At 36.2% G+C, this 25111-nt stretch overlaps 3 protein-coding genes across 10 annotated transcripts; 2 read left to right on the forward strand and 1 right to left on the reverse strand.

The window, feature by feature from the left end:
- The first annotated feature begins 5757 nt into the window (after nucleotides 1–5757).
- LOC113705239 (probable copper-transporting ATPase HMA5) lies at nucleotides 5758–11542 on the forward strand. Of its 2 annotated transcripts, none has more exons than XM_027227024.2 (6): nucleotides 5758–6243; nucleotides 7804–9195; nucleotides 9297–9551; nucleotides 9685–9807; nucleotides 10204–10683; nucleotides 10973–11063. In XM_027227024.2, the coding sequence occupies exons 1-6, from the start codon at nucleotides 5953–5955 to the stop codon at nucleotides 10982–10984; spliced, it is 2553 nt and encodes an 850-aa protein (XP_027082825.2). In that variant the 5' UTR covers nucleotides 5758–5952; the 3' UTR covers nucleotides 10985–11063. The 2 variants fall into 2 exon arrangements, with proteins under 2 accessions (XP_027082825.2, XP_027082824.2); XM_027227023.2 differs by having other exon boundaries at nucleotides 5766–6243; nucleotides 10882–11542.
- Nucleotides 11543–11947: 405 nt separating this feature from the next.
- On the forward strand, nucleotides 11948–20965 carry LOC113706339 (probable copper-transporting ATPase HMA5). 6 transcript variants are annotated; one of them, XM_027228226.2, is made up of 10 exons: nucleotides 11951–12181; nucleotides 12301–12572; nucleotides 13706–13762; nucleotides 15065–15345; nucleotides 17579–18970; nucleotides 19096–19350; nucleotides 19497–19619; nucleotides 19743–20222; nucleotides 20403–20578; nucleotides 20677–20965. In XM_027228226.2, exons 2-10 carry the CDS (start codon nucleotides 12557–12559, stop codon nucleotides 20774–20776), a joined length of 2880 nt encoding a protein of 959 aa, XP_027084027.2. In that variant the 5' UTR covers nucleotides 11951–12181; nucleotides 12301–12556; the 3' UTR covers nucleotides 20777–20965. The 6 variants fall into 6 exon arrangements, with proteins under 6 accessions (XP_071919779.1, XP_027084027.2, XP_071919777.1 ...); XM_072063676.1 differs by having other exon boundaries at nucleotides 11952–12181; nucleotides 15065–15318; nucleotides 20403–20965; XM_027228224.2 differs by having other exon boundaries at nucleotides 11954–12181; nucleotides 20403–20965.
- A 70-nt stretch (nucleotides 20966–21035) lies between these two features.
- On the reverse strand, nucleotides 21036–24742 carry LOC113706340 (glutathione S-transferase T1-like). Of its 2 annotated transcripts, XM_027228227.2 has the most exons (7): nucleotides 24513–24742; nucleotides 24333–24406; nucleotides 24156–24216; nucleotides 23642–23695; nucleotides 23093–23172; nucleotides 22298–22503; nucleotides 21036–21511 (listed from the first exon to the last, which is right to left on the reverse strand). In XM_027228227.2, the coding sequence occupies exons 1-7, from the start codon at nucleotides 24575–24577 to the stop codon at nucleotides 21299–21301; spliced, it is 753 nt and encodes a 250-aa protein (XP_027084028.2). In that variant the 5' UTR covers nucleotides 24578–24742; the 3' UTR covers nucleotides 21036–21298. The 2 variants fall into 2 exon arrangements, with proteins under 2 accessions (XP_027084028.2, XP_071919780.1); XM_072063679.1 differs by lacking the exons at nucleotides 24156–24216; nucleotides 24333–24406.
- Between the last annotated feature and the right edge of the window lie 369 nt (nucleotides 24743–25111).

Raw genomic sequence — 25111 nt, forward strand, 5'->3', positions numbered from 1 at the left:
TGTTTCACGCCTTCCTTCAGGAGATGCTAAATCACCACAAAGAAGGCGTTGACTGGGGAAACTGAAACCAATATCACGCCTCTGCTGCTGAAAAGGTCGTAGACAATCACAGCTCTAGAAAGCGTATAGTTTCCAAAGAGATTGTGATCACGGCTTTGGACTACAGTTTCTTCCTGTCATTCGTAAAAAGGATAAACAAAGCCATAATTAATAATGAGAAAATTGTAAAAGTTGAGAAAATAAACCAACTAAATGGATGCTTCACAAGTGAGCAATCTAGAAGCACTAGCAAAAAATTGAAGCCTGGAGATAAGTTTTATGAAAATTATACTCTTAAATAGGAATCATTTAGTATGAAAACAACTTTTCAAGGTCAAAATTTTATGCTCGTAAATAAGAATTTTCTTTTAATGGGTTTCCCTACTTTCGTAGCCCAACTCCCGACATCTTCAATCAGCCCAAAAGAAGGATGTCACTTTGGAATGAATTTGAATGATGATCTCTGCTCTTGAGTTTGTCAATTTTTAGCGGCAGATTTCAGTATAACCTTGGCTTTTGGCCTGCTTTCTGACCCAAAAAAAAAAAAAACTCTTTGAGTTATAGGTTAATCCTTCCGTACAATATTAGTGTATATATTAGCAGTAGAGGTGTCAAATAAATGCATTTAATTAATTTTACTTATACCCGTCCATTAATAATTGGATATGGGTACATTAAATTTTTATATATGAGTATAAATGGGTATAATTGGATAACCCATCAAACCCAATTAACCCATTTAACTTACATTCCCGAACTTCTTTGTATTTTTAGTTTATAAATGGGTATAATTGAATAATCCATCAAACCTAATTAACCCATTTAACTTACATTCCCGAACTTCTTTGTATTTTCAATTTTCACCGTCAATCTTCTTCTCCTCCCCACCAGCAAGCCCACTGCTTCCCTTCCCTCCCCTCCCTCCAGTGTTTGATTCCCCTCTCCCTTCTCCCTGTCTTTGCTTAATAGAAGGTTTTTGCCCCTTCCATGTCCGATTCCTGAGCTGATCTATGAATAAACTCGCGGTGTCTTGAAGATTTTCCCGGAGAATGTTAAGAGTCTGACCGCTGCTCACCACCTCTGCAAATAGGTACCCATAGCACAACCACGACTACTGCCAAACTAACTATTAGATGCATGCTACATAATTCATATTTGAATTTGAATTTCACGTTTTGCAGATGTGACATATTTTTAAACCCGCTAATGTATATACTGACAGTTTATGAAACATTAATTCAATTATTATTAATATTTTTATAATTTGATATTATCATTATTGTTGTTTTTAAAAAAAAAAACACTTCGAATTTGGGTCTGAGTAAAAGCATCACAACAGACATCATCTATATAATTTTTGAAAACAACAGTTTGCAATTTATATCATATACTATTACAAGATGATAACACTCCAAATTAGAGCATGATATCAGCTTCCCTCCTGCATTTCTGTTATGAGACGTATCTTTCCTGGGATAATAATAATAATAATAATAGATAGCGTTTACTAAATTTAGATTAGCTGCTTGCAACAAATTGGTGACTTCAATTTGCTGTAGATTAATTAAACCGGTATTTGGTCGAGTTGATGGTTATGTTTAAGGTTTTAGATTCGGGTACGTAACAAGAAATAATCTGAAATAGTTTAATGTTTGGTTAGAAGGTCAACTTTGGTCTCTGTCATTTTTCCTCCTGTTTATTATCTAGCCGGGCTCAGTCTCTTATACGGCAGCATAAAAGGATTATCTTACTTTCTCCCCAAGAAAATATATATATATATATTCGGCAAAGTTTCGCATATAAAGAGGAAGACGAGGGAAAATATCTTTTTTGTTTTTTTTGGTGGGAACAAGGGGAAGACAATGGACATTTTGATAGAAAGAAAGTTGACTTTTTTCTTCTTTTGGTAAATAAAAATTTAGATAGATTCGACTCTAATCATCATCACGGGTTAAGACATACCACCAGAGTTATAATTCGCTTATAAAAATTTTTACAAATCATCCATTAATACCTCTCTCACATCGACAACAAAATTCGAACACATACGATTTATGAAGAAGTAGATCGTTCTTACTAATTGAGCCAACTTGTATTAACAAAGAAAATTGAGTTTGTTCTTTGTATCTGGACGGTTTTTTGAGAAAAATACAAGGACGGACACTTCAATCGAAAAGGGAATAGCCGATTAGCATACATGCATGCAACAGAACTACTGCTAGACTATTGCGGAAAAACATTAAGGGAGAATGGACGGCTTTAATTAAATGAAGAACATATGATCACTAATGAAGAAGTCATGTATCATCCGGAGACAAGGCTGATGGGAACCGAAAGAGAGAGAGAGAGAGAGAGAGAGACCAATCTTTAACATTAAGAAGATTAGTCATCAGACTGGTTTAATTTTTATCCTCACTTTAAAGTCACGAATGCTGCAGTAAAGTTGATTACTACAACTTACTATATTTGATTGCAATAGTTGTTTCTGGGAAAAATAATTAAATGAACTAGGATCATCTGGGGTGTTCACTTTCGCCGAAGTCCAAAGACGTACGAGAACAAAAAGAATAATCATAAACAGAGTAAAGACCAAGTGATCTAGGTACATATTTGATTCCTTCGAATTGATAAACGAAGTGATTCCTTCGAATCTATCTGAGTCCGAAATGAGGAATCTTTCTCCCAGCTGCAAAGGAGTTGAATATTTGATTACGGCCAGCTTTGCATGAAGCCTGCCCAGGTACCGTTTTCAGTACTTCAGCATATACAGGCAGGCTACACCTGACGTTGCCCAACTCAAATTGATGGCGATATGATTCCAATTTATTGGGGAGTATTGCAGGTTAGCCTGTGGTAAGTTGAATATCGTTGGTCTTGAGCTTCACCTGGAATGTGTTTAGTTCAGCTTTGACTTTTAAATGCAGATATGAATTTCCAAGAAAACATACAGGAACCCACAACTTTGGCTGATCACTTCGACAAGAAAGGCCTGGTTGTTACAATGCCAAAATATCATGCCTAACTTTTCGATTATCAGTAACGCATTAAAACAAAAGGAAAAATTATTCAAAACGTCTCGTCAAATTAATTTGTTGTCCTTTCTTTTTAAAATGATAACTTACGTTCCTTAATTAAGTTGCATCCCATTTATAGTAAAGTAAGTAAATGAGACAGAAAATTTTAATCATTCAATTAATTGTTTTTACTCTAAATCTATTATGTGACTTAGACATGGTCATTTTTTTAGAAATAGAAAGGTTAAATCCCATTTGTAGTACATTAAATAATCTGAGTAGGATATATCTTGAACCATATTCATTTTTCCGATAACAAAGGGAGATCTAACCCAATTTATATTTATTTTTGTCACTAAAAAAATAAGATATGATCTTTTTCTACATAAAAAAATGATTGCATGTAGGTCGCGCAACGATTTTAAACTTAAAAGTGGTCGAAAACTTAAGTTGGGACCCAAATTTGCTAATTTGAATTTGTAAGGGATGTAAAGTTAACATTTTAAAAATGAATGATGAAAAAATTCATTTGATGAAATGTGACGGACGTTTTGAATGATTTTCCCTGAAATAAAATAATGCGCATCATGATTTCGATCACTAACATACTTAAGGACATACTTTTTATCTTGTGTATCATTGTTAAAAATCCAGAGAAGAATCTGTCAATCGTGATATTTTAGTTTTTCCCCGGATGTGGCATGCAAAAATCAGTAGAGATTTCGCATGTCTTCCATTTTCCTTTGTAAAATAATGGAACTAGTAACGCATACCTTCACATCTTAATTAAAGTACATAATTCTAAATTTCTGATAAAATTTTGAAATTCAAAATTGGGATATTTATTTCGAACGAAAACATCAATTGTCAAATTTTCACCGGAAATATTTCGTATTTTGAATATCTTTAAAAAAATGATTGCTACTTAGGCTTCAAAAAGGCTAGATTTCTAGTTTTATTCTAAAACTTCCATCCAAACCTAATGGTCTGACCTCATGGCGGCTGAAATGGGTACCTCCAATTCAATAATCCACAACCGCATTACCCTATAGTTAATAAAATACTACGTGAAAAGAATGATTAAACCTTTATGTATAATGTATTAGTGGATGGGCCTGCTTCAAAGTCAAAACGATACTCAACAAGCCCGGAAAGTATGGATCTCGGGCCCAGTGCTAGAGGTCCGCTTTCAACGGAAGAAAACCGTATCAACTTTATGCTTAATCCTCACCGGCTAAGCGTTAATCACGCGCACTGGTGGACCCGACATGCCACTTCACCTCATCCTTTGGTTACGATGCATACGTCATCGCAATCGCACATCTATGATGATCGCAAAATTCTGATTTGGACCCAGTAAATCACAGCCGTCGGATGTCTGCGCCAGAAAAGCATAAGGGTTTTATTTGTGTGGCGTTCGTTTCTGCGCTCCTTGCTTTCGCAACCCAACTACTAATGCTCCCCAAAGTAAACATAATCACGAAAGTGTCCATGTTCACATGTTTAAGGGAGCCCATTAATTTGGAGATGGTAAATAATGGGGGACCAAATTATTTTGCATTGGATTTATTGGATTTTCATTTAAGTCGTTGATTTGCTTATCTGCACTTAATGCGCTGATATGGATTATCTACTAAAAGAAGTACTGTATTTGTTTCGCTTTATCTTTGCACCTTTAAGAACATGCATTATATTTGCAACATTCTATGACATTATGATGTCAAAGAATTTATCAAACGCATCTTGAATCTTGATTAGGAATATACTTGTGAGCCCATTCGAGTTACTATCTTCTGCAGTTTTAATAGAAAAATATGATATAGTGATTTGATATATATATATATATATATATATATAAAGTAAGAAAATAATTGATAAATATATTCATGAAGGGCAATTCAAACAATCATACCGCGTATCATTAATTTGGTTACAATATTTTTGTTAGGATGCTTTAGGTGTACATATTTCTTAGCTTAAATAGAATAATGAGTGGTATGCTCTATTTTTAATATTTTAAGTCATTAGTTTCAGAAGATGTTACCAGCATCAATCTCTACTATTGAGCAAATATGAATCACAAATCTTTACCATTGATCGAAAATGAAACACCACTTTCTCCATTTGAACAAAGGTGAAGTATGAGTATCCACCCTTTAGTTATCAAATAGAAATCTCAACCTTGCATGATTTTTAGATATATGCTTATGTTATTAAACTCTCATTGACGCAGGTTATCCCTTCACAAAATATTTCATTTTTTCACAAGTTAACCTTTTGATTAATGATAAAATATATAAGTATATAATATTGAGCAATCGATGCGTACGAGTCCATCCTCTTGGTCAATCTTTGAAGTAATAGTTTTCTTTTAAATTCAATTTATTACTTTATGCAATATTACAAAATTTAGGAAAAGAAATTGGTTGGGTGGTAATACAAAAGATAATAATGTAAGTTGGAGATTCTGAATTTGAAATCATCCACTTACCAAAAAAAAAAAAAAATTAAATTTCGCGCCTCTTGATATTCTCGGGAAGAATTATTTGTCATAAATACTAGATAATGAAATACATCTCGGGTCGGTTGAATGGGTCTTAGAGGAGACCCCATTATCAAAACTAATGAGAAGGATCCATTTGTCATTTGAAATGAATTAAATATTTTATAGTACCTTATTTCTCCGTCATGTGTGAAAGTCCGGCGGTGCGTTTTGCTTTAAAACCCCTACGCAGCGCGTCAGTAGTATAAAGCCACACGCAATTCGAAAACAAGCAAACACCGCCATTAACCAAAACAAGCTAAAAGCTCTCCTGAGAATTTCAGAACTCCATTCTCCAGCACCCGAAAACAACAAGGAAGCAAAGAAGAAATCAGAGAAGGGCTATTGAGATCCATTATGGCTACCAAGTTTCTGTCGCTGGCATGCATAAGAAATGAAAGCCGGGATTTGTCTCCGAGGCCGCACTATCCATCAATGCCCAGGTATCCCAAAGGGGTTTCTTCTGATGAAGAGAAGAACATGCAGGGATCAGAATCCAAGGCTTTGTTCTCCGTTATAGGCATGAATTGCTCTGCATGTGCTGGCTCGGTCGAGAAAGCCATCAAAAGGCTTCCAGGGATCAAAGAAGCCGTGGTTGATGTCTTGAATAACAAAGCCCAAGTCATGTTTTACCCCAGCTTTGTGAACGTGAGTTGCCCTTAGGCTTTCTCTTTTTTTTTTTTTTTTTTTTTCTCGGGCTACATTTAGTCATGTCTTTTTATCATGCATGTTTTGCAAAATTGGGAAAATTAGTGTGTGCATTGCTATTCGTCTGTTTATGTATTTTTGGCTTTTTCTTTAGGTTTAATTAAATTGTGATAAGGTGAAATTCAATTTTCCCTTGTGGGATTGCAATTGTGCATGTGGCTTAATATAATTCTATCTTACGTAGTTTTGCTGCTACAATTTTGGGATCAGAAGTTTTAAACGTTTGAGATTGTTTAGATTTTGCTGCATTTAGTTAAGCAGCTATATAAACTACAAATTATACAATTTAATTAAAAAAACGTAAGATTTTTGCGATAGCACTGTCTACCTATTCCTTTTTATAATTAAAAAAGGTTAAGGTAGTGGTTGCAAGCAGTTGCTGAATTTCAAAGCTATGGAGAATCAATAATATTGTTAGTGGGACAATGCTTGCACTGCTGGAAAAGTCTATGCTTTACTGAGATGAGTCCTCACCGGAATTACAGCCGCTTGGTGGTTTCAAAATTTTTTTTTGTTCCCTCTTAGGAATCTGGAAATTTCAGTAGGATAACTTTTAGTTTAGTTTGGATACATTGGCGGGCTTTGGGAATAATAAATTTGATTTTGACCAGAAAAGTCAAAGATTACACAAATTAGAGTATACATAAAAGATCTGATGCCAATCAAGAGTTGGCTTCTTGGTCTAGTTAATAGTGATGGACGTTATGGTAAATTGAAACTCAAAGTGGTGGCTAGATGCTCCTGGCCTTGCTTGTATGGATGTTATATGGTTCATTTCCCAGATTGAAATGTTAATTTTATCAGGCAGCTTAGTAAGACTAGAGAGAACTTTTCCTTTCTTATCTGCTATATTTGGTTTTGAATTGCTCGTTATCAACATATACACTTAGAACTTCATGATAATTCATAGAGCATGATATTCTTGATGAGTAAAAGATAATATTTGAATGCACCATATATGTTTGTAATGACTCGCTGAAAAGATCTTTAAGGCCTGAGACACCAAAAACAGATCCTGCACAAATAGAAAACTGTGGACTATATGAATTGTGAAGCATATTCAGCGGCACTTTGTGATATTAAGTGGACTTGAACCTTCATTCATATTGCAGGTTGATGAAATCTGACCTATTGTTGGTATTTCTTAAATCTTTCAGAAGCATACTGACATGTATGTTGTGGTTTTAACCAAATATTCAGATGAAGCATCTATTAAGTTGAGCAATGTAAATCAGAAAATGCAACGGAATCTGTTAGATCATTATTAAGATTGTGCATATGAACTTTGAGCACCTCGGGTACATCTTTATTACCCACTTCAGACATGAGTTTTCCTTTTTAGGAGTAATAGACACATTAAACAAACTCATTTGAGACCACTTAAATGTCTTGATATACAAGAAGTGAATTGAAATTTACTTTTTAAACAAGTGTAGTCCAGAAGTGTATAATATGTCTCTTAAATCTCTCTGGCTATTCACAATGTATATTGCCATTCAGGAGGAGACAATCCGTGAAACCATTGAAGATGTTGGATTTCAGGCTACACTAATCGAAGAAGATGCAAATGAGAAATCCACTCAAGTGTGCAGGATAAGCATCAGAGGAATGACGTGCACTTCTTGCTCAAGTACTGTTGAATCTGCATTGCAGGTTATTCCGGGAGTGCTGAAAGCACGAGTTGCTTTGGCAACAGAAGAGGCTGAAGTCCATTTCGATCCAAAAATTTTGAGCTGCAATGACCTTTTGCAAGCCATAGAAGATACTGGGTTTGAAGCCGTCCTTGTTAGTACTGGGGAGGACAGAAACAAAATACAGTTGAAAGTTGATGGTATACGCTCTGAAAATTCGATGAGGATAATTGTAAATTCTCTTCAAGCTCTACCAGGAGTTGAAGATATAAACATTGAGTCTGAACTGCAGAAATTATCCCTTTCATACAAAGCAGATGTGACAGGACCAAGAAACTTCATGAAAGTGATTGAGTCAACTGGATCAGGACGCTATAAAGCAAAATTATATCCTGAAGGGGGAGGAAGAGATGCACACAAGAAGGAGGAAATTCAACAATATTACAAATCATTCCTCTGGAGCTTGGTTTTTACGATTCCTGTTTTCTTAACCTCCATGGTTTTCATGTATATTCCAGGTCTCAAGCATGTACTAGATACCAAAGTTGTCAACATGCTCACTGTTGGGGAGGTATTGAGGTGGGCATTATCTACACCGGTACAGTTCATCATAGGCCGACGATTCTATACTGGCTCATATAAAGCATTACGCCATGGATCTGCTAATATGGATGTTTTGATTGCTCTAGGAACAAATACAGCATACTTTTATTCAGTCTACTCAGTAGTGAGAGCTGCAAGCTCTCCAAATTTTGAGTCCACTGACTTTTTTGAGACTAGTTCAATGCTCATTTCTTTCATTTTACTGGGCAAGTATCTTGAGGTTTTGGCAAAGGGGAAGACATCTGATGCCATTGCCAAACTCATGGACTTGGCTCCTGAGACAGCAATCCTTTTAACCCTTGATCATGAAGGAAGTGTGATAAATGAAGAAGAAATAGATAGCCGCTTGATCCAAAAGAATGACGTGATTAAAATCATCCCTGGTGCAAAAGTAGCTTGTGATGGATTTGTCATCTGGGGGCAGAGCCATGTAAATGAGAGCATGATTACTGGAGAATCAAGACCAGCAGCTAAAAGAAAGGATGATGTTGTTATTGGAGGAACAGTAAATGAGAATGGGGTGCTACATATTAAGGCAACAAAGGTTGGATCAGAAAGCGCTCTTTCCCAGATTGTTCGACTTGTTGAATCTGCTCAAATGGCTAAAGCTCCTGTGCAAAAATTTGCTGATCGCATATCAAAATTCTTTGTGCCTCTTGTAAGTGTAATATTGATTATTAAATCCATACTATTCAACATGAAATTTAAATTTTTTTACTTGTGAACAGTTGACAACTATTGGTGTTTCACAATCCACAGGTAATTGTTCTATCCTTTTCAACCTGGCTTGCCTGGTTTTTAGCTGGAAAGTTCAGTGGCTACCCAAAGTCATGGATCCCATCCACTATGGACAGCTTTCAGCTTGCCCTCCAATTTGGCATATCTGTCATGGTCATAGCCTGTCCTTGTGCCCTTGGTCTTGCTACTCCAACTGCTGTTATGGTTGGTACTGGAGTTGGTGCTTCTCAGGGTGTCCTGATTAAAGGCGGTCATGCATTAGAAAGTGCACATAAGGTTAGAAACTGTACAATTGCTCCTGTTGATTGGAGAAAATGACTTGGAACTTAAAAGAAGAACACCAGTCTAATGTGGTGTTGAAGATGTCCTTAACTGCTCACTATCACCGTAACTTTGTCTTATTTAACAGGTGAACTGCATAGTTTTTGACAAGACAGGGACTCTCACAAAGGGCAAGCCAGTGGTTGTTAGTACAAGGCTTTTGAAAAATATGGTACTTCGAGAATTTTGTGAACTGGTTGCTGCAGCTGAGGTAAATTCTCATCAAATTTGAACTGTTTAACTTGAGCTGAGTAGACAACCTGTAAGGCTGTAACCAACATTGTGGCATAACTGAGAACTTGTCTACTGCCTCTTCATGTGCTGCGGCTGTCATATTCTTATTGTGTGTGAAGTACTTCTGTTTTGGTTATACTATAGTGAGTTAACTGTTTGAAATTTGACGCTTGTACTTTTGAAATTTGAAACAAAAAAACAATAATCTGTTTTTGGAGACTTCAAAAATAAAACAAGAAAACCAAAAGGAACTAGGCAAAAGAAGCTAGAAAGCATGGCTGCTGTTCGATTAAACCAAAGCTACAAATAACAAAACCCACTACACACTCCAAAATTAAAAGTTGACTGTTTGATGTTTGCTGTAATTGATCAGGTCAATAGTGAGCATCCTTTAGCGAAGGCAATTGTTGAATATGCTAAAAAATTTAGAGGAGAAGATGAGACAAATATATGGCCTGAAGTGAAGGATTTCGAGTCCATAACCGGCCATGGTGTGAAGGCTGTTGTTAGAAACAGGGAAGTTATTGTGGGAAACAAGAGCTTAATGTTGAATAACAACATTGGTATTTCACTTGATGCTGAAGAAATCCTATCAGAAACTGAAAGCTCAGCTCAAACAGCAATTCTTGTATCAATTGATCACGAACTAGTTGGAGTTCTTGCCATATCTGATCCACTGAAACCTGGGGCTCAAGAAGTCATTTCCATTCTTAATTCCATGAGGATCAAGACTATATTAGTTACTGGAGACAACTGGGGAACAGCTCATGCTGTTGCCAAGGAAGTTGGAATTGATACTGTTATCGCAGAAGCCAAACCCGAGCATAAAGCAGAGAAAGTTAAGGAATTGCAGGTAAAGATAGTCAAGTCTGCTTTAATAAATGATTATGTACTCTCTGCATCCTTTTTGAAACATGGCTTGTACTTTGTAGATATCTAGTTATAGTGCATTTGTGTACTTAAATTTGGATGCATTTGTTTATTTAAATTCTACATGCCCATTCTCACATTGCCTATGCAAGCATTGTTTTTACGCTTGACACATTTTTAGGCTTCAAATTCTGTTGTGGCAATGGTTGGAGATGGAATCAATGATTCACCAGCGCTTGTAGCAGCCGATGTTGGGATGGCTATTGGTGCAGGAACAGACATAGCCATTGAAGCAGCTGACATTGTTCTCATGAAAAGCAACTTGGAAGATGTCATTACTGCCATAGATCTTTCCAGAAGCACCTTCCGCCGAATCCGTTGGAACTACATCTGGGCTTTGGGCTATAATCTCCTAGGCATCCCAATTGCTGCTGGGGCACTTTTTCCATCAACTGGATTTCGGTTACCACCATGGATTGCTGGAGCAGCAATGGCGGCCTCTTCTGTGAGCGTTGTTTGCTGCTCACTTCTGTTGAAGAATTATCGAAGACCCAAGAAGTTGGATACTTTAGAGATGCGAGGAATAACTGTGGAATGAAGGATGCAATTAGTTATTGACGTTTAATTCCTGAGTTGTAAATATCCATATGGTGTCCATGGATTTACTTCAGAATTCAGATCCACTTTTTAGGCTAGCTTGTATACATGAAAAGGAAGCAAACCTGTAAAAGAAGCAAGGCAGCTTTCTATTTCATGTTAGCAAGTTCTCTTTCGTTAGTTTTAATGTACCAACGCTATGGTTCTCCATTGCAATTTGCAATTCCGTGTCCTTCTAGCAAGCATCTTACTTTCTTTTACGATCCTTCCTAGCATTATTATTCATGTGTACAGCAAGACGTGTCCCAAATCTACTGTTTTGTTAATTTGATGCTGTACATGATCTTGGGGAATTCAACAGATTTGCTTACACATTTTACAGCTAGAAACTGCTCATGCCATTACAGTAATGCTCCATTTGGCGCATAATTTGGATATGAGAAGAATCTCATTTGAAACAGTTCTCCAGACTGGGATTTGGTCTAAGACCAATCCTTTGTGTTCTCAGCCTCTCGGCACTGCGATAGAATGAAAGTGGGATTGTTATTGGATGGTCAATAAAAGCACCCGACCAGTGGCAACATCAACCACATAATAATAAGATTCCTCTCTCAAATTCTTGCCTTTTTCTTTCCCTTACCCTTTTCTTTCTTTTTTCTTTTTTTTTTCCCTGTAGTGTATGTAAAGATTGGCTAGATCGAGTGCATGATTGGGTAAAAGGTAGAAACCAATCATGCAAATTTATGACGCAGAAAATGGAATTTGCTTGAGAAATAACCTATCTTCTTGGTGACTCTCATCAATTACCAAATGCATGCGGGAGAGTTTAACGTGGCGAAGCAAAAACGAGAGAGACCTGCAATTTTAGTGCGAACCGTTGAAAGGTAACATGAGACGTCTCATTGGTACGCTGTCCAATTTATTATGTATAAAGGGCTGATCAAAAGTAAAGGGCCAAAGAGTTTTTTGCTTGAGGAATTCTTAATTCAATGTGCGGTTTCAGGGTGGAACGCAACAGCAACAGCAACACACACAGCAAGGGAGAATCAAAGAAAAGCTGTTAAGAGACAAACAGAAAGATAACCCTTCTTTCTTACCATCAGATAGTGAGATTTCATTCCAGGCTTAGCTAATTATTGGGAGCATATATACACAAATGACAAGGTGTGGCCAAGCAAGCTGCGCACGGCAGCTGTATCTTTGCTTCAGTTGGATTTTCAAGCCTGAACAGTTATTTTCAGTCATCTGAAGATCAATGGATGCACTTTCAACTAGGTAAAGTGTTCTATAAATCAAGACATCTTTTTCTCTTGAGTGGAATTGATGTTTTATCCACTGATTTGCTCTTGGATGTTGGATCTTTTCATCATCCATATCGTCCTTATTTAAATCAATCTTGCTTACTCTTACTTCTCACGTTCCTTGTCATGGTTCCATCATAATTTCTGTTTTACTCCGGGGAAAAGGAGGTGGGAGGATAGTTCTAGTGCTTTGAACAATCAGCATTTTGATTGAATGGGTTATGCCATTCACTAAAGATTAACACCTTGTACGGTGATTGAGAAAGGAAAGATTAATTTCTAGTAAGAACTTTTGGACCTCTTTTCTTACCAAAATGGTTTCTTAGAACAAAAGCTTTTCTTCATTGATGCTGCTACAGTGGAATTTCTCACATTGCAGATGATATGACTGCAGTAACGCATAAATGGGAATTGTACCATATTGTCTAAAAGAATTTATCACTAAAAAAAATATTAATTTTGTATATATTAACAATGTATACACTATATCACATGTACAAAAATTGAGTTCGAATTCAATTTAAAATTAAGTTGCATTGCTAGTCTATATATATATACGTACCATCAATTAGCTGGCATCGCTAGTGTATGTATCTATTATCAATATATACAAATTAATTTCAAAGAGAATTATCCAAAAGATCATAACCTAACAAACACATGTATCGTCTCCTCTTGAAAGATCACACCCAATGTAAAACAAGAAATGTGCAGAGCATTTCTATAGATTATTTTTCCCACTGTTTTTCACCAAATTGATATGTAGGTCTTCTAATCAAAGCTTTTTTATTATGAAGTCTTCCCTTTCGTTAATGCCTTGTGTTCCTTTCGTACCTAAATTATCTTACTTTTTTTTTTTCTTTTCACTCACATTGCCGGGAAAGTGGAAATCTACACTGGAAGGAACCATACCATGACATGATTGGGTTCATTTTCTATTTTGATAAAATAAAATTCGAAAGAGAGTGATTAAGCATTTTCTTGTGGTAATTGCTCACTGCATTATTGGCTGGGCCTCCTATAAAGTAAAACAGCTTTGGGAAAGTTGGGTTACGGGCCCAGCAACAAATGGCCAAAGTGTTAACAAACTTTTTTATCATTATCCAGGAAAAGTCAAGCAACCCAACTACATCCTGTACCTCCAAGAGCGTATATACGAGTCGGGTACTCGTCTCGTGTATCATTTGGCTGATTTGACTTATATTTTACGAGTCTGTCATATTTTCTGACTCTTAACTACTTCGCATATCAGCGGATACCCGATCGAGTACCTGCTGAGATAGAATCGGATCAACGAGCACCCGTCCCACTCCACTTATTATTTTTTTTTTAAAAAATGATTTATACTAATTTAAATTTGTATTTTACACAATCATCTAAGATAAGATTTAATGAAGATTTTTTTCCAAAAAGTCTCCCATCAAGAAACAAGCATGCGAAAAGAATACAGGAAAAAGTAAAAAAAATTAAAAGAATTCAAAATCAATAAAAGTTTGAAATAAGTAGCACATTTTTTTAATATATGGTCCATATTAATTAAACTCTTTTCTATAAAATATAAGATTATGACCTCTACAAATAAATCTTGTAAATAAACTATAGTATCTCATATTTGTAATGCAATGTATTTAATGGAATTGCTTATTTAGTTCTAAAAATATTATTTTATAGTATGTGCATAAAAATAAAAAAATATAGCAGGTAATTTTGGGTATCCGCGGGTTTTTAATTATGTTACTCTAACCCTCCCCACGTCTAAACAGATATCCGACCCTCTTTTGACCCGATCAAAATAATATGGATTGGGTATCCTAATTTTTGGATCGGATCGGATCAGATATGACGAATTTTGGGGTTAGCGAGTAATTTTGCCCACCCCACCCCTGACATACAGAATGTAATATAGCAAGAGCATAACAGGGAAATATGTAACAAAAGATCTTTTGCCCAAAATAATTGAATTAGTATGATGTTTTATTAGTAGTATCTTTTATTTAAACAAAATATAATTCAATTTTTTAGCGTACATCCAAATGTGAGACAAATAATAAAAAAAATTAGAGCAATTCAAGTATGTAAATGCACTTGTAGAGGACAAATTTACCAAAAGAATGCATGGTCTGGTCAAGAATAGATTCTGACTGTAACAGTACTAGTGCATGGTCTGGTCTAAGATTGAGAAAAACGAAGAAGACAGCAATGGGAATCCATCAAATCAAGTCGGAATCATCATAAAGCTACTTTACTTTCAATGCAACTGAAAATACTCACCCTGCAGATTAAATAAACAACAGGACAAAGATTTTGATGTAGTCATTATCAGATGGAGCTTGAACTTGCCGGTGACTCGTTCATGTGTAGTCATAATCAAAGTGTTCATTTAAAAAATTTTACCAAAAGGGTAAATTTTGCACTATAAATATGTCAAAGATCAAGATGAAGCATTCCTCAGTGTACTGAATGTAGGTTGCAATCAGCGGTATGCACGAGAAATGAGGGTAGAGAGTAGGATTCGTTACCAAGGCTATTCTTCAATGCCCGAGTACCCAAAAGGAGTTTCGTCTGATGAAGAGAAGAACATGCAGGAATCAGAAACCAAGGCTTTGTTCTCAGTCATAGGCATGACCTGCTCTGCATGTGCTGGCTCGGTTGAGAAAGCCATCAAAAGACTTCCGGGGATCAAAGAGGTGGCAGTTGATGTCTTGAAGGATAGAACGCAGGTCATTTTCTCTCCAAGTTCTGTCAATGTAAGTCAACATTAAAGGCATTTTAGTTCTGTTATATTCTTGACATGAGAATGTTTTAGCCTGTGTTTAGTTCCTAGCTTTGCACTCCCACTAAGTTTCCTTCATTCTCTTTTATCCATATGTTTTATAGTTTATACCATATATAAAAATCAGCGCTGTTTTCATCCCCATCAACTTGAGGGCCAATTGTGAATCTGAATTTTCGTGTATTTGAAAGCAAAATTTTGCAGAAAAGACCATCAGCTATGAAAATTAAATAGAGTGCAAGTGTAAAAAGCCCTCTCTAAATTGTGGTGAAATGGAGAAATTGAAAAGAGGATAGTGCTATGGTGCCGATATCATTAGGTAACTTAATATAAAATAATAGTAGTTGATCTGATGAAGATCCGATTCTCTTTCCTTTTGTAACTGTTTACAGCTTCTGCATCCCATTTTTTGTGAGTTAAATAATGCATCAAAGTTACATGCATGTAACTTTTCAAACTAAATCGGTAAGATAGTCTTATAAAATAGTAAGTTTTAAGTACTTAATAAATTTACTTTTTTTAATATTGAATCTTACCATCTATGTAATGAATTTTAATATATATTTTTTTTTTGTCAAACTTACTCACTTTAGCAATAGGTAAGTTTCTGATGTAAATTAGAAAGTTTGTCCAACAAAGTAGCAAATTTCAAAAGTTACATTTCTAACAAAACTTACTATTATTTTGATTAAACTTACTAGTTTAGTTGTATGTAAGTTTTTCAAGTAAAACAGTAAGTTTGTACAATAAAAAAGTAAATTTCAAAAATTACCTTTTTATTAGCCAAATTTAACATTTATCTGACAAAACTTACTACTGATCTCATTAAACTTACTGATTTAGCTGCATGTAAGTTTTTCAAGTAAAATGGTGAGTTTGGACAATAAAGTAGTAAGTTATAGTCATCCATATAAGTTACCTTTTTAATGCACAAACTTTCTATTTACCTTCCAAAACTTACTATAATTGTAAAGAATTTACTAACCTATCTTTAAGTAAGTTTCACAAATATATTGGTAAGTTTGTAAGACGAAGTAGTAAATTTGTAAAACTTACCAATTCACCATTTTATTTGTAAAACTCACCATTTTTTTTAACAAAAACTTACCATTATTTGAATTAAATTTACTAATTATAATTGTTGTAACTTTCTTAAGTAAAATGGTAAGTTTGTGAAATAAAGTAGCAAGTTTGGACAATTAACCAATTTATCATTTTAATTGTAAAACTTACCATTTTTTAACAAAAAACTTACTGTTATTTGAATTAAACTTACTAAATATAATTGTTGTAACTTTCTTAAGTAAAATGGTAAGCTTGTAAAATAAAGTAGCAAGTTTGAACAATTCACCTATTTACCATTTTATTTGTAAAACATACCATTTGTCAATAAAAACTCACTATTATTTGAATTAAACTTACTAATTATAAAGTAGTAAGTTTCGTTGGAGAAGTATTAAAGGGTAAATTTCATATCACACTTATAACTTACCAATTTAATTAACAAAGTTACCATATTATCACCTGACGTTACTTTGAATATTGGAAACCTGAATGAACATTCGTGCAATTGTCGCTAAATATACCAATCTTGGATGTGGGAACCACAATCAACCGGTTGTATCAGTATTTTAATATAAAATATTCACAAGTCCTGGTAACGATCCGCACTGTAGCATTATCCTTGAAAAGAAAGTGAAGTAATTCATTTGGAAATCAGGGGGTGGGATAAAAGGGGGAGGATTTGAATATAAACTTTCTTATAGAACAGAGAGGTGAAGTCTTAGAGAGAGGAAATTGGAACTAACGTCTAAATTCTAAGTAATATGAAGCATCTAAATTCCTAGCTGCACCACGTTATTCTGAAACGTATTTCTATAGGATTTGAAAGATTTGTTTTTTTTTTGGAAAGCCAAAATGGTTTGTGATAACTTTTTTCAACTTAAAATAGGATAAATCACTGGTCAGAATTGCATCTAAACGTTATTTAAATAGCTTTTACTTGTAAAAGAAAAAAGTTAAGTAAAATTTAGAATCAGGGATTTAAAGGGAACAATTGCGTGTTGGATATGCTACACAAACTCTCGCCAGACCCCGTTTACTTGTAGACACTTATATAAGGAGACCAAGAGCATTGTGTTCCAATTTGCTCGTTTTCTAGAGTATAGTTTGCAAGATGCTTGACAATCTTGTCCATCAACATTCAGGAGGAAACAATCCGTCAGACCATTGAAGACATAGGATTCAAGGCTACATTAATAGAGGAAACGGCAAACGAGAAATGTATTTGGGTATGCAGGATAAGGATTGTCGGAATGGCTTGCACTTCTTGCTCCGGTGCTGTTGAATCCGTGTTAAAGCTTGTTCCTGGTGTACAGAGAGCCCAAGTTGCTTTAGCAACAGGAGAGGCTGAAGTGAAATGTGATCACAAGTTGTTAAGCTGCAAAGAACTCTTGCAGGCGATAGATGATATAGGGTTTGAAGCCATTATCGTTGGTACAGGGGAGAGTAGAAATAAAATACAGCTCAAAGTTGATGGACTATGTAATGAAAATAACGTGCAAATGATAGTAAGCTCTCTCGAAGGACAGCCAGGAATACAGGATATACAGGTCGAGGCTGAGCTTCATAAAGTATCCATTTCATATCTAGCAGATGTAACAGGACCAAGAAATTTCATTCGAGTTATTGAATCAACTGGATCAGGACAGTTCAAGGCAACGATATTTCCTGAGAGGGGAGGAAGAGGAACCCATAAGCAAGAAGAAATCATACAGCATTACAATTCATTGCTGTGGAGCTTGGTTTTTAGCATTCCTGTTTTCTTGACCTCCATGATCTTCATGTACATCCCAGTTCTCAAGGATGGACTAGATATGAAAATTGTTAACATGCTCAGCATTGGAGAGGTTTTGAGGTGGGCGTTGTCTACACCAGTGCAGTTCATAATAGGCCGGCGATTTTATGCTGGCTCTTATAAAGCATTACGTAATGGTTCCCCAAACATGGATGTTCTGGTTGCCCTGGGAACAAATGCAGCATACTTCTATTCGGTATACTCAGTATTGAGAGCTGCAAGCTCCCCAAATTTTAAGTCTACTGATTTTTTTGAGACCAGTTCAATGCTTATTTCATTCATTTTACTTGGCAAGTATCTTGAGGTTCTGGCAAAGGGCAAAACATGTCAGGCCATCACCAAGCTCATGGACTTGGCTCCAGAGACAGCAATATTGTTAACCCTTGATGATGAAGGCAATGTGACAAAAGAAGAAGAAATAGAGAGTCAACTAATACAAAAGAATGATGTGATTAAAATCATTCCTGGTGCAAAAGTGGCTTGTGATGGTTTTGTTATCAGGGGAGAAAGTAATGTAAATGAGAGCATGATAACTGGAGAGCCTAGACCTGTCATAAAAAGGAAGGGCGATGCGGTCATTGGAGGAACTTTCAACGAGAATGGGGTGCTACATATAAGGGCAACAAAGGTTGGATCAGAAAGCGCTCTTTCCCAGATAGTTCGACTTGTTGAGTCAGCGCAAATGGCTAAAGCTCCCGTGCAAAAATTTGCTGATCGTATCTCAAAGTTCTTCGTACCTCTTGTAAGTGTATAGCTATTTCCAAATCTGGGATTCTTTCACACATTATTCTACATCAAGAATAACTGGAAGTAGCTTGAGTTTTATTTTTGGAATTTTAACAACTCTCTGTGTTTCACATTACACAGGTTGTTTTTCTTTCATTTTCAACTTGGCTTGCCTGGTTTTTAGCTGGAAAACTTAATGCCTACCCAAAATCTTTGATTCCATCCTCTATGGATAGCTTCCAGCTTGCCCTCCAATTTGGCATTTCTGTCATGGTAATAGCCTGCCCATGTGCCCTTGGCCTTGCCACTCCAACGGCTGTTATGGTTGGTACTGGAGTTGGTGCTTCTCAGGGTGTCCTGATTAAAGGTGGTCAGGCATTAGAAAGTGCACATAAGGTTAGAAGCTGGTAATTATAATTTCATCGTGCTAATTGGAGGAAAACCAATCCAATTCCAACGATGAAAACTGGATATATCCTAGCGCTAAAGATTTTCATAATGCTTCATAAACTTTCACATTAAATATCTGCATGATTTAACAGGTAGAGTGTATAGTTTTTGATAAGACTGGGACTCTCACAATTGGCAAGCCAATGGTTGTCGAGACGAGACTTTTGAAAAGTATGGCACTTCGAGAATTTTATGAAATGGTTGCTGCTGTGGAGGTAAACTTTTACCTATTCATGACTACTCTAATTTGCTTTAATGCTGCTTGATTAAATTCAGTGTTAGAAATAACAGAACTCAAAATTGGACTTGACATTTAGTGGTCCATTGTGATTCGTCAGGTGAACAGCGAGCACCCTTTAGCCAAGGCAATTGTTGAATATGCAAAAAAATTTAGAGAAGAAGAAGAGAGCAATGTCTGGCCCGAAGTGAAGCAATTTGAGTCAATAACAGGGCAGGGCGTGATGGCTGTTGTTCGAAATAGGGAAGTAATTGTAGGAAACAAGCGCTTAATGTTAAAAAAGAATGTAGCAATTCCAGTTAGTGCTGAAAATTTTCTGGAGGAAACAGAAGGGTTTGCTCAGACTGGAATTCTTGTGTCAATTGATCATGAGCTAGTTGGAGTTGTTGCAATATCTGATCCAGTGAAACCCGCAGCTCAAGAAGTCATTTCCATTCTCACTTCCATGCAAATCAAGAGTATATTGGTTACAGGTGACAACTGGGGAACTGCTCATGCCGTTGCCAAAGAAGTTGGAATTGGCACTGTCATTGCAGAGGCCAAACCAGAGGTGAAAGCAGAAAAAGTGAAGGATTTGCAGGTACAAACCAGGCGTTGGTTCAGTAAACAATAATGCTCTTACCGTTGTAAAATTATAGATGGATGATAAGTCACAAATGACCTAGTTAGAGCCATCTCCTAGTCCCACAGTCTCAATTATTTATAAAGAATTCCACATTTTTAATTAGACATTGTTCTCATGATTTGGACATGTTCACAGGCTTTGAACTTTGTTGTGGCAATGGTGGGAGACGGAATTAATGATTCACCAGCACTTGTAGCAGCGGATATTGGAATGGCAATTGGTGCTGGTACAGACATAGCTATTGAAGCAGCTGACATAGTTCTCATGAAAAGCAATTTGGAGGATGTAATTACTGCCATAGACCTTTCTCGGTACACTTTTCGTCGAATTTGCCTCAACTATATTTGGGCTTTGGCATATAATCTCATTGCCATTCCGGTTGCTGCTGGGGCACTTTTTCCGTCTACAGGAATTTGCTTACCCCCATGGGTTGCTGGGGCTGCAATGGCAGCTTCTTCTCTGACTGTTGTTTGCTGCTCCCTTTTGTTGAAGAACTATCGGAGACCTAAGAAGTTAGATGCTCTGGAGTTGCAAGGATTAACTGTAGAGTGAAGATGCATGAAACAAATATAAGAACTATGATATCTCCCGCTTCCTCAATTGTGGATAACTTTTCCATCATGCGTCTGATTTCCAGGCTATGTTGTAGTTGAAGTATAAAGAAACTTGTAAATATTGTCAGTCTGCTTTCTTTTTCATCTGAGATGTTGCCGATTGCTACAAGATTCTGAAGTGGTAATTATATTAACAAAAGACAAGATAACAGGGTAAAAGACAAGAATCATGTATCACAAGGTAAGAAGATATTCGAATCACGTTATTGCACTAGCTACCATGTGTACAACGAACACAAAAAGCTTTAGTTCAAGCATAGGGCGTGTTAAGATCCTTAGAAATAACCGAATTATTACCCAGAGACTGACAACAGCATGTCTGCATTCTGGATTTCCTTTTACATACCAGATCCAGCGGCTTGTTGGCTGACATACAACCAGAAAATGACACGCTACTTGACCATTAGAGCTGCATTCTCAGATCTTTGACGGCAAAGCTGGTTTTCTGCTACTTTCTGTCTGATCACTGCCTGCATCTGAGTGCATCTTCAATAGCTTCTCTTTTGCTTTGAAGAGAATGGCATGCATCTCATCAAAATGAGGTTGAGTAGCATTTCTTGTGTCATCAATCCACTTGATAACTTTCTTGTGTGGGCCTAAAATTCTTGCACGAACCTCGTCATCCAGGACCTACATTGGAAGGGTGGAGTTGGAATTTAAGCTTATTATAGTATAAGCTTTTTACAGTTAAATTATCAATCAAGCTCATCTAAATGAGGAAAAAGAAAAAGCCGGGGGAGCTTCCCAACAACAATTTTATTTATAGAAAACATAATCATAGAAAATAAAGCTACAAACTAAGAAAGCTCGACTGTGCGGCAAAGAAATTCCCCCACAGTACCGCTGACTAGAAGAGATTACAAACCAGAAGCACGAGAACACCTGGTAAATTATTATATTAGTTGATATTATTTCTATAAGGTCTTAACTGTTCACAGCATCAGAAAAGGGAAAAAAATGCTGAAACAGTGTTGAGAGGAGTAAAGACAAAGTCACTCGAGTACAAGACAGGGGAGGTTGCAGACACCAAGTTTTATATTCATGACTAGTGCCAATGAACTCTGCATGCATCCATGGGGAAGCGATTTACGTAACGTCAAAACACACAAAAGCTGGCATCAGCTCAATAAGCAGTGAAACTAGAGTTCCATTGACATACATTGCTGCTTCGTCATAGTATCTCATTCAAAAATAAGAACCCATTCCAGATTTTTATAGCACCGGTGCATTTCTAGGCTGGACATTAGATTGTAAAAAGTACCTAGCTAGACTTAGTAATACTACAAGGATAATATCTGTCATTTAGAAGAATTACTATTTTGGTCAAGTAATGATTTGGCTGAAAACGTGGTAAATAATGTTCTATGAAATTCAAAAATAATAAATTAACACGATGAAAATAACATCTTTGTTTACCTCCAGTTGCATAATTTCACAGACTAAACTCAGGTCTGCTATGGAAGGTTGCAAGCTTCCCAGCAAAAACCGCCCATTCCCCTTGAGCCAAAAGGATTCTATCTTTGCAAGAGAAGCTGACAGGATTATTTCAGCTTCAGCTGCTGCTTTTGGATTCAAAGGCAGACCAAGTGCAGGAGCAAGTGCTTTGTTAAGAACAAGTGGAGCTGTAAACATAAAACAGCTTTAAGGTCATTATCCTAATGAAGCAAGGGTCTGGCATCAACAACTGCTTAATGTTAGAGACAGTATAGATATTGCAATTAACGTGACTTGCCATCATTGGAAGATCCCCAATTCTTCAAAAAAACTTTTCTTTTTACTTTGCATAATTAACAGAAAAAGTGCTCAGCCTAATCAACAGGTATCCATACATTATTAAGCCTCCAAATTCCCTTCATAAGGACTAGCAGCCTTGACATGATAAGAAGGAAGGACCCACAATCATCTTGTAGCCTACTATGGTTGGTTGGGTACCTTATGCAAATTATTTGGGTTGCAAGACTAACATTACGATGATTCATGCATATCATATTGAGACCATTGATGGATTCTGATGAGGGCATAACATATTACATACCTACTCAAATTCAATCATGAAGATTAACATTCAGGGATTTATTGCTAGATTGTTCTGCTCAAGTTGGATTTGGACTTGAAAGATTTTGTACCATAACTCCTTAAAAGATAACCAAGCAAACAAAGAGAAAGCAATCTTACGAATTCAATACATGGCCAAAGTTAAAGACAAGGTACCTGCACCACGGCGTAAATTCGAATGATGCCAATCTAAAACCGAGTTGATTTTTGCTCTTTTGAAGAGGTCTGCAGGATACCTTCCAATAGGTAGAGGAAACAGAAAGATGATCAGGAATATCCATTGACAACGCCCAATGCCAAATGGTTAGAAGATGCAAGGTTATTCTACAATTAGGATAAAAGCATTGAATGAAGACATGATATAAAAAAATTGTGGCAGTAATTTCTAGCTTATGTTGATTAGCAACAAATTGTAAAAAGTGGTACAGCCAAAGCCATAGGAAAAAACCAACAAACAGATCACATTTATAGAGGATGTCAGGCTGGTGAAGAATTAAAAGAAATTGTGAGAAGTGGTCAGGTTTCAAGGTCCTGTAACATATTTGATTCAAAGTTTGAGTTATAAGTTCCGACCAAAAAACATTTCTTTTAGGAATTAAAATATATTTCTGATTCCTGTCACTGATGCTTATAGTTGCACGAAACATGAATTTTAATGTGAGAGATCTCTAACCAGTAACCCAGAGTTCAAAACACCAGACTTACCAATGATCAGCAACTCCAGGAAAAGCAGAAGCCAGATATTGAAGAATTGCATGACTGAAAAGAAGAGATCCCAATGAATAAAACTCATTTTGAAAAGCAGGTAAAGGAATCCTAGATCATAATGGGAGTTAAAAAGAGGAAATCAATGAAAGAGAAACCGACAAAATAGAGAATATCACACTCAGTAGCCCCTTCTGCTTCTTATACTTGCATCTTTGGGGAAACTAGGCCATGTAAAATGCAACAAGTAACCAACTCCTAAACTCTGAAATGCATTACTATCTAATAATGATTGATAAGCCTAAAGAAGTTGAGTTCTTACTCAAGAATCAAGATCATCGGCCGTCATGCTCCCCATGACATTCATCCTTTTCTTTTGGTGCATAGTTCATAGTATATAAATTTCTTAACCAGGGCCTAAAGGCAAAAACGTGGAATTGGAACTAGAACTAGAAGCATATCATCCTAAATCCATCTCATGGTGCATTCAATTAATATCACTCTATAATACTACCTCTCAAAGAGCTTAAATCTTCCGTCGATTATCGCTGGTACTTTCTTCATGGGATTGATTTCTGAAACAGCATCATACCCAAACTTTAATATTAAACAAAAAAAATAACAAGAAAAAAAACAAACAATTTTTGTCACTATGCACCATTTAAAGAAGATTTCTTGAGGGAAAACTAACCTGCAAATTCAGGAGTTAATTGCTGGCGTTTAGAAATGTCAACTTTAACTTCATCAAAGTCTATCCCATTTACCCTTTACACATATAAGCCCCAGAACCAAGGAAAATCTAATTAAGAACAAGAAAAAGGGAGCAAGGCATTAGAAAAGTTGAATTTAGGGAGGCAATGAATAAATTTACCTGCAGAAGATGAGAACCGCACGTGACGGTTGAGACATACGATCTGCATACAATTTCAACTTCATTTTGCTATAGTTTCTTTCTTTTCTCACGCACTAACACACGCTGGTATATACACAGAGAACGTAATGAATGATGAGACAAAGTTTTGAACTTTGCTGGCTTTGTTTCTGAGAGAGGAACAGATAACCGGAGAGGAAGAAGTCAGCTGCACGGTTGAGTTAGAAAGGAGAATGCAGATAAAGTGGGACCTCGTAGCACAAAGGGTATTGGGCCTGTAGAACCGTGGACGACAGAGCCGTCTGCAATTTGGGTCCTCAATTTATAGATGGGCCTTAAGAAAAAAAATCTAGGCTGAGTCCAGCAGCACAATTATCCATCTCTGAACTATGAACAATCGTTTAATAACTTTTTTTTCTCCCATTTTCTAATCTCTCTCGCTTTCTTGTAGGATCTTTCCAAATCTCTCAAGCAACAATTGCACGATGCCTAACATTTTTTGATTGGTAATGAATTCGAAAAATGTTCTGTCTTTTCGGAATCAATCTTTTTATCATTTTCCCTTTTTTTGGAGCCTTTTTGATCTCTTAAAAAAATTT

The sequence above is a fragment of the Coffea arabica genome, chromosome 8c (assembly GCF_036785885.1).
Source record: "Coffea arabica cultivar ET-39 chromosome 8c, Coffea Arabica ET-39 HiFi, whole genome shotgun sequence".
NCBI classification, from domain to species: Eukaryota; Viridiplantae; Streptophyta; class Magnoliopsida; order Gentianales; family Rubiaceae; genus Coffea; species Coffea arabica.

Excerpts from the sequence above, each read along its gene's own strand:
- LOC113705239 (XM_027227023.2), top strand. The coding sequence starts at position 5,953 with ATGGCTACCAAGTTTCTGTCGCTGGCATGCATAAGAAATGAAAGCCGG. Across the intron at positions 6,244-7,803 it reads TTTACCCCAGCTTTGTGAAC|GAGGAGACAATCCGTGAAAC; the intron begins GTGAGTTGCCCT and ends ATTGCCATTCAG. Across the intron at positions 10,684-10,881 it reads AGAAAGTTAAGGAATTGCAG|GCTTCAAATTCTGTTGTGGC; the intron begins GTAAAGATAGTC and ends ACACATTTTTAG.
- LOC113706339 (XM_027228224.2), top strand. Across the intron at positions 18,971-19,095 it reads CAAAGTTCTTCGTACCTCTT|GTTGTTTTTCTTTCATTTTC; the intron begins GTAAGTGTATAG and ends CACATTACACAG. Across the intron at positions 19,351-19,496 it reads CATTAGAAAGTGCACATAAG|GTAGAGTGTATAGTTTTTGA; the intron begins GTTAGAAGCTGG and ends ATGATTTAACAG.
- LOC113706340 (XM_027228227.2), bottom strand. The coding sequence starts at position 24,577 with ATGAAGTTGAAATTGTATGCAGATCGTATGTCTCAACCGTCACGTGCG. Across the intron at positions 24,217-24,332 it reads ATTAACTCCTGAATTTGCAG|AAATCAATCCCATGAAGAAA; the intron begins GTTAGTTTTCCC and ends ATGCTGTTTCAG. Across the intron at positions 22,504-23,092 it reads GAATTTACGCCGTGGTGCAG|CTCCACTTGTTCTTAACAAA; the intron begins GTACCTTGTCTT and ends TTATGTTTACAG.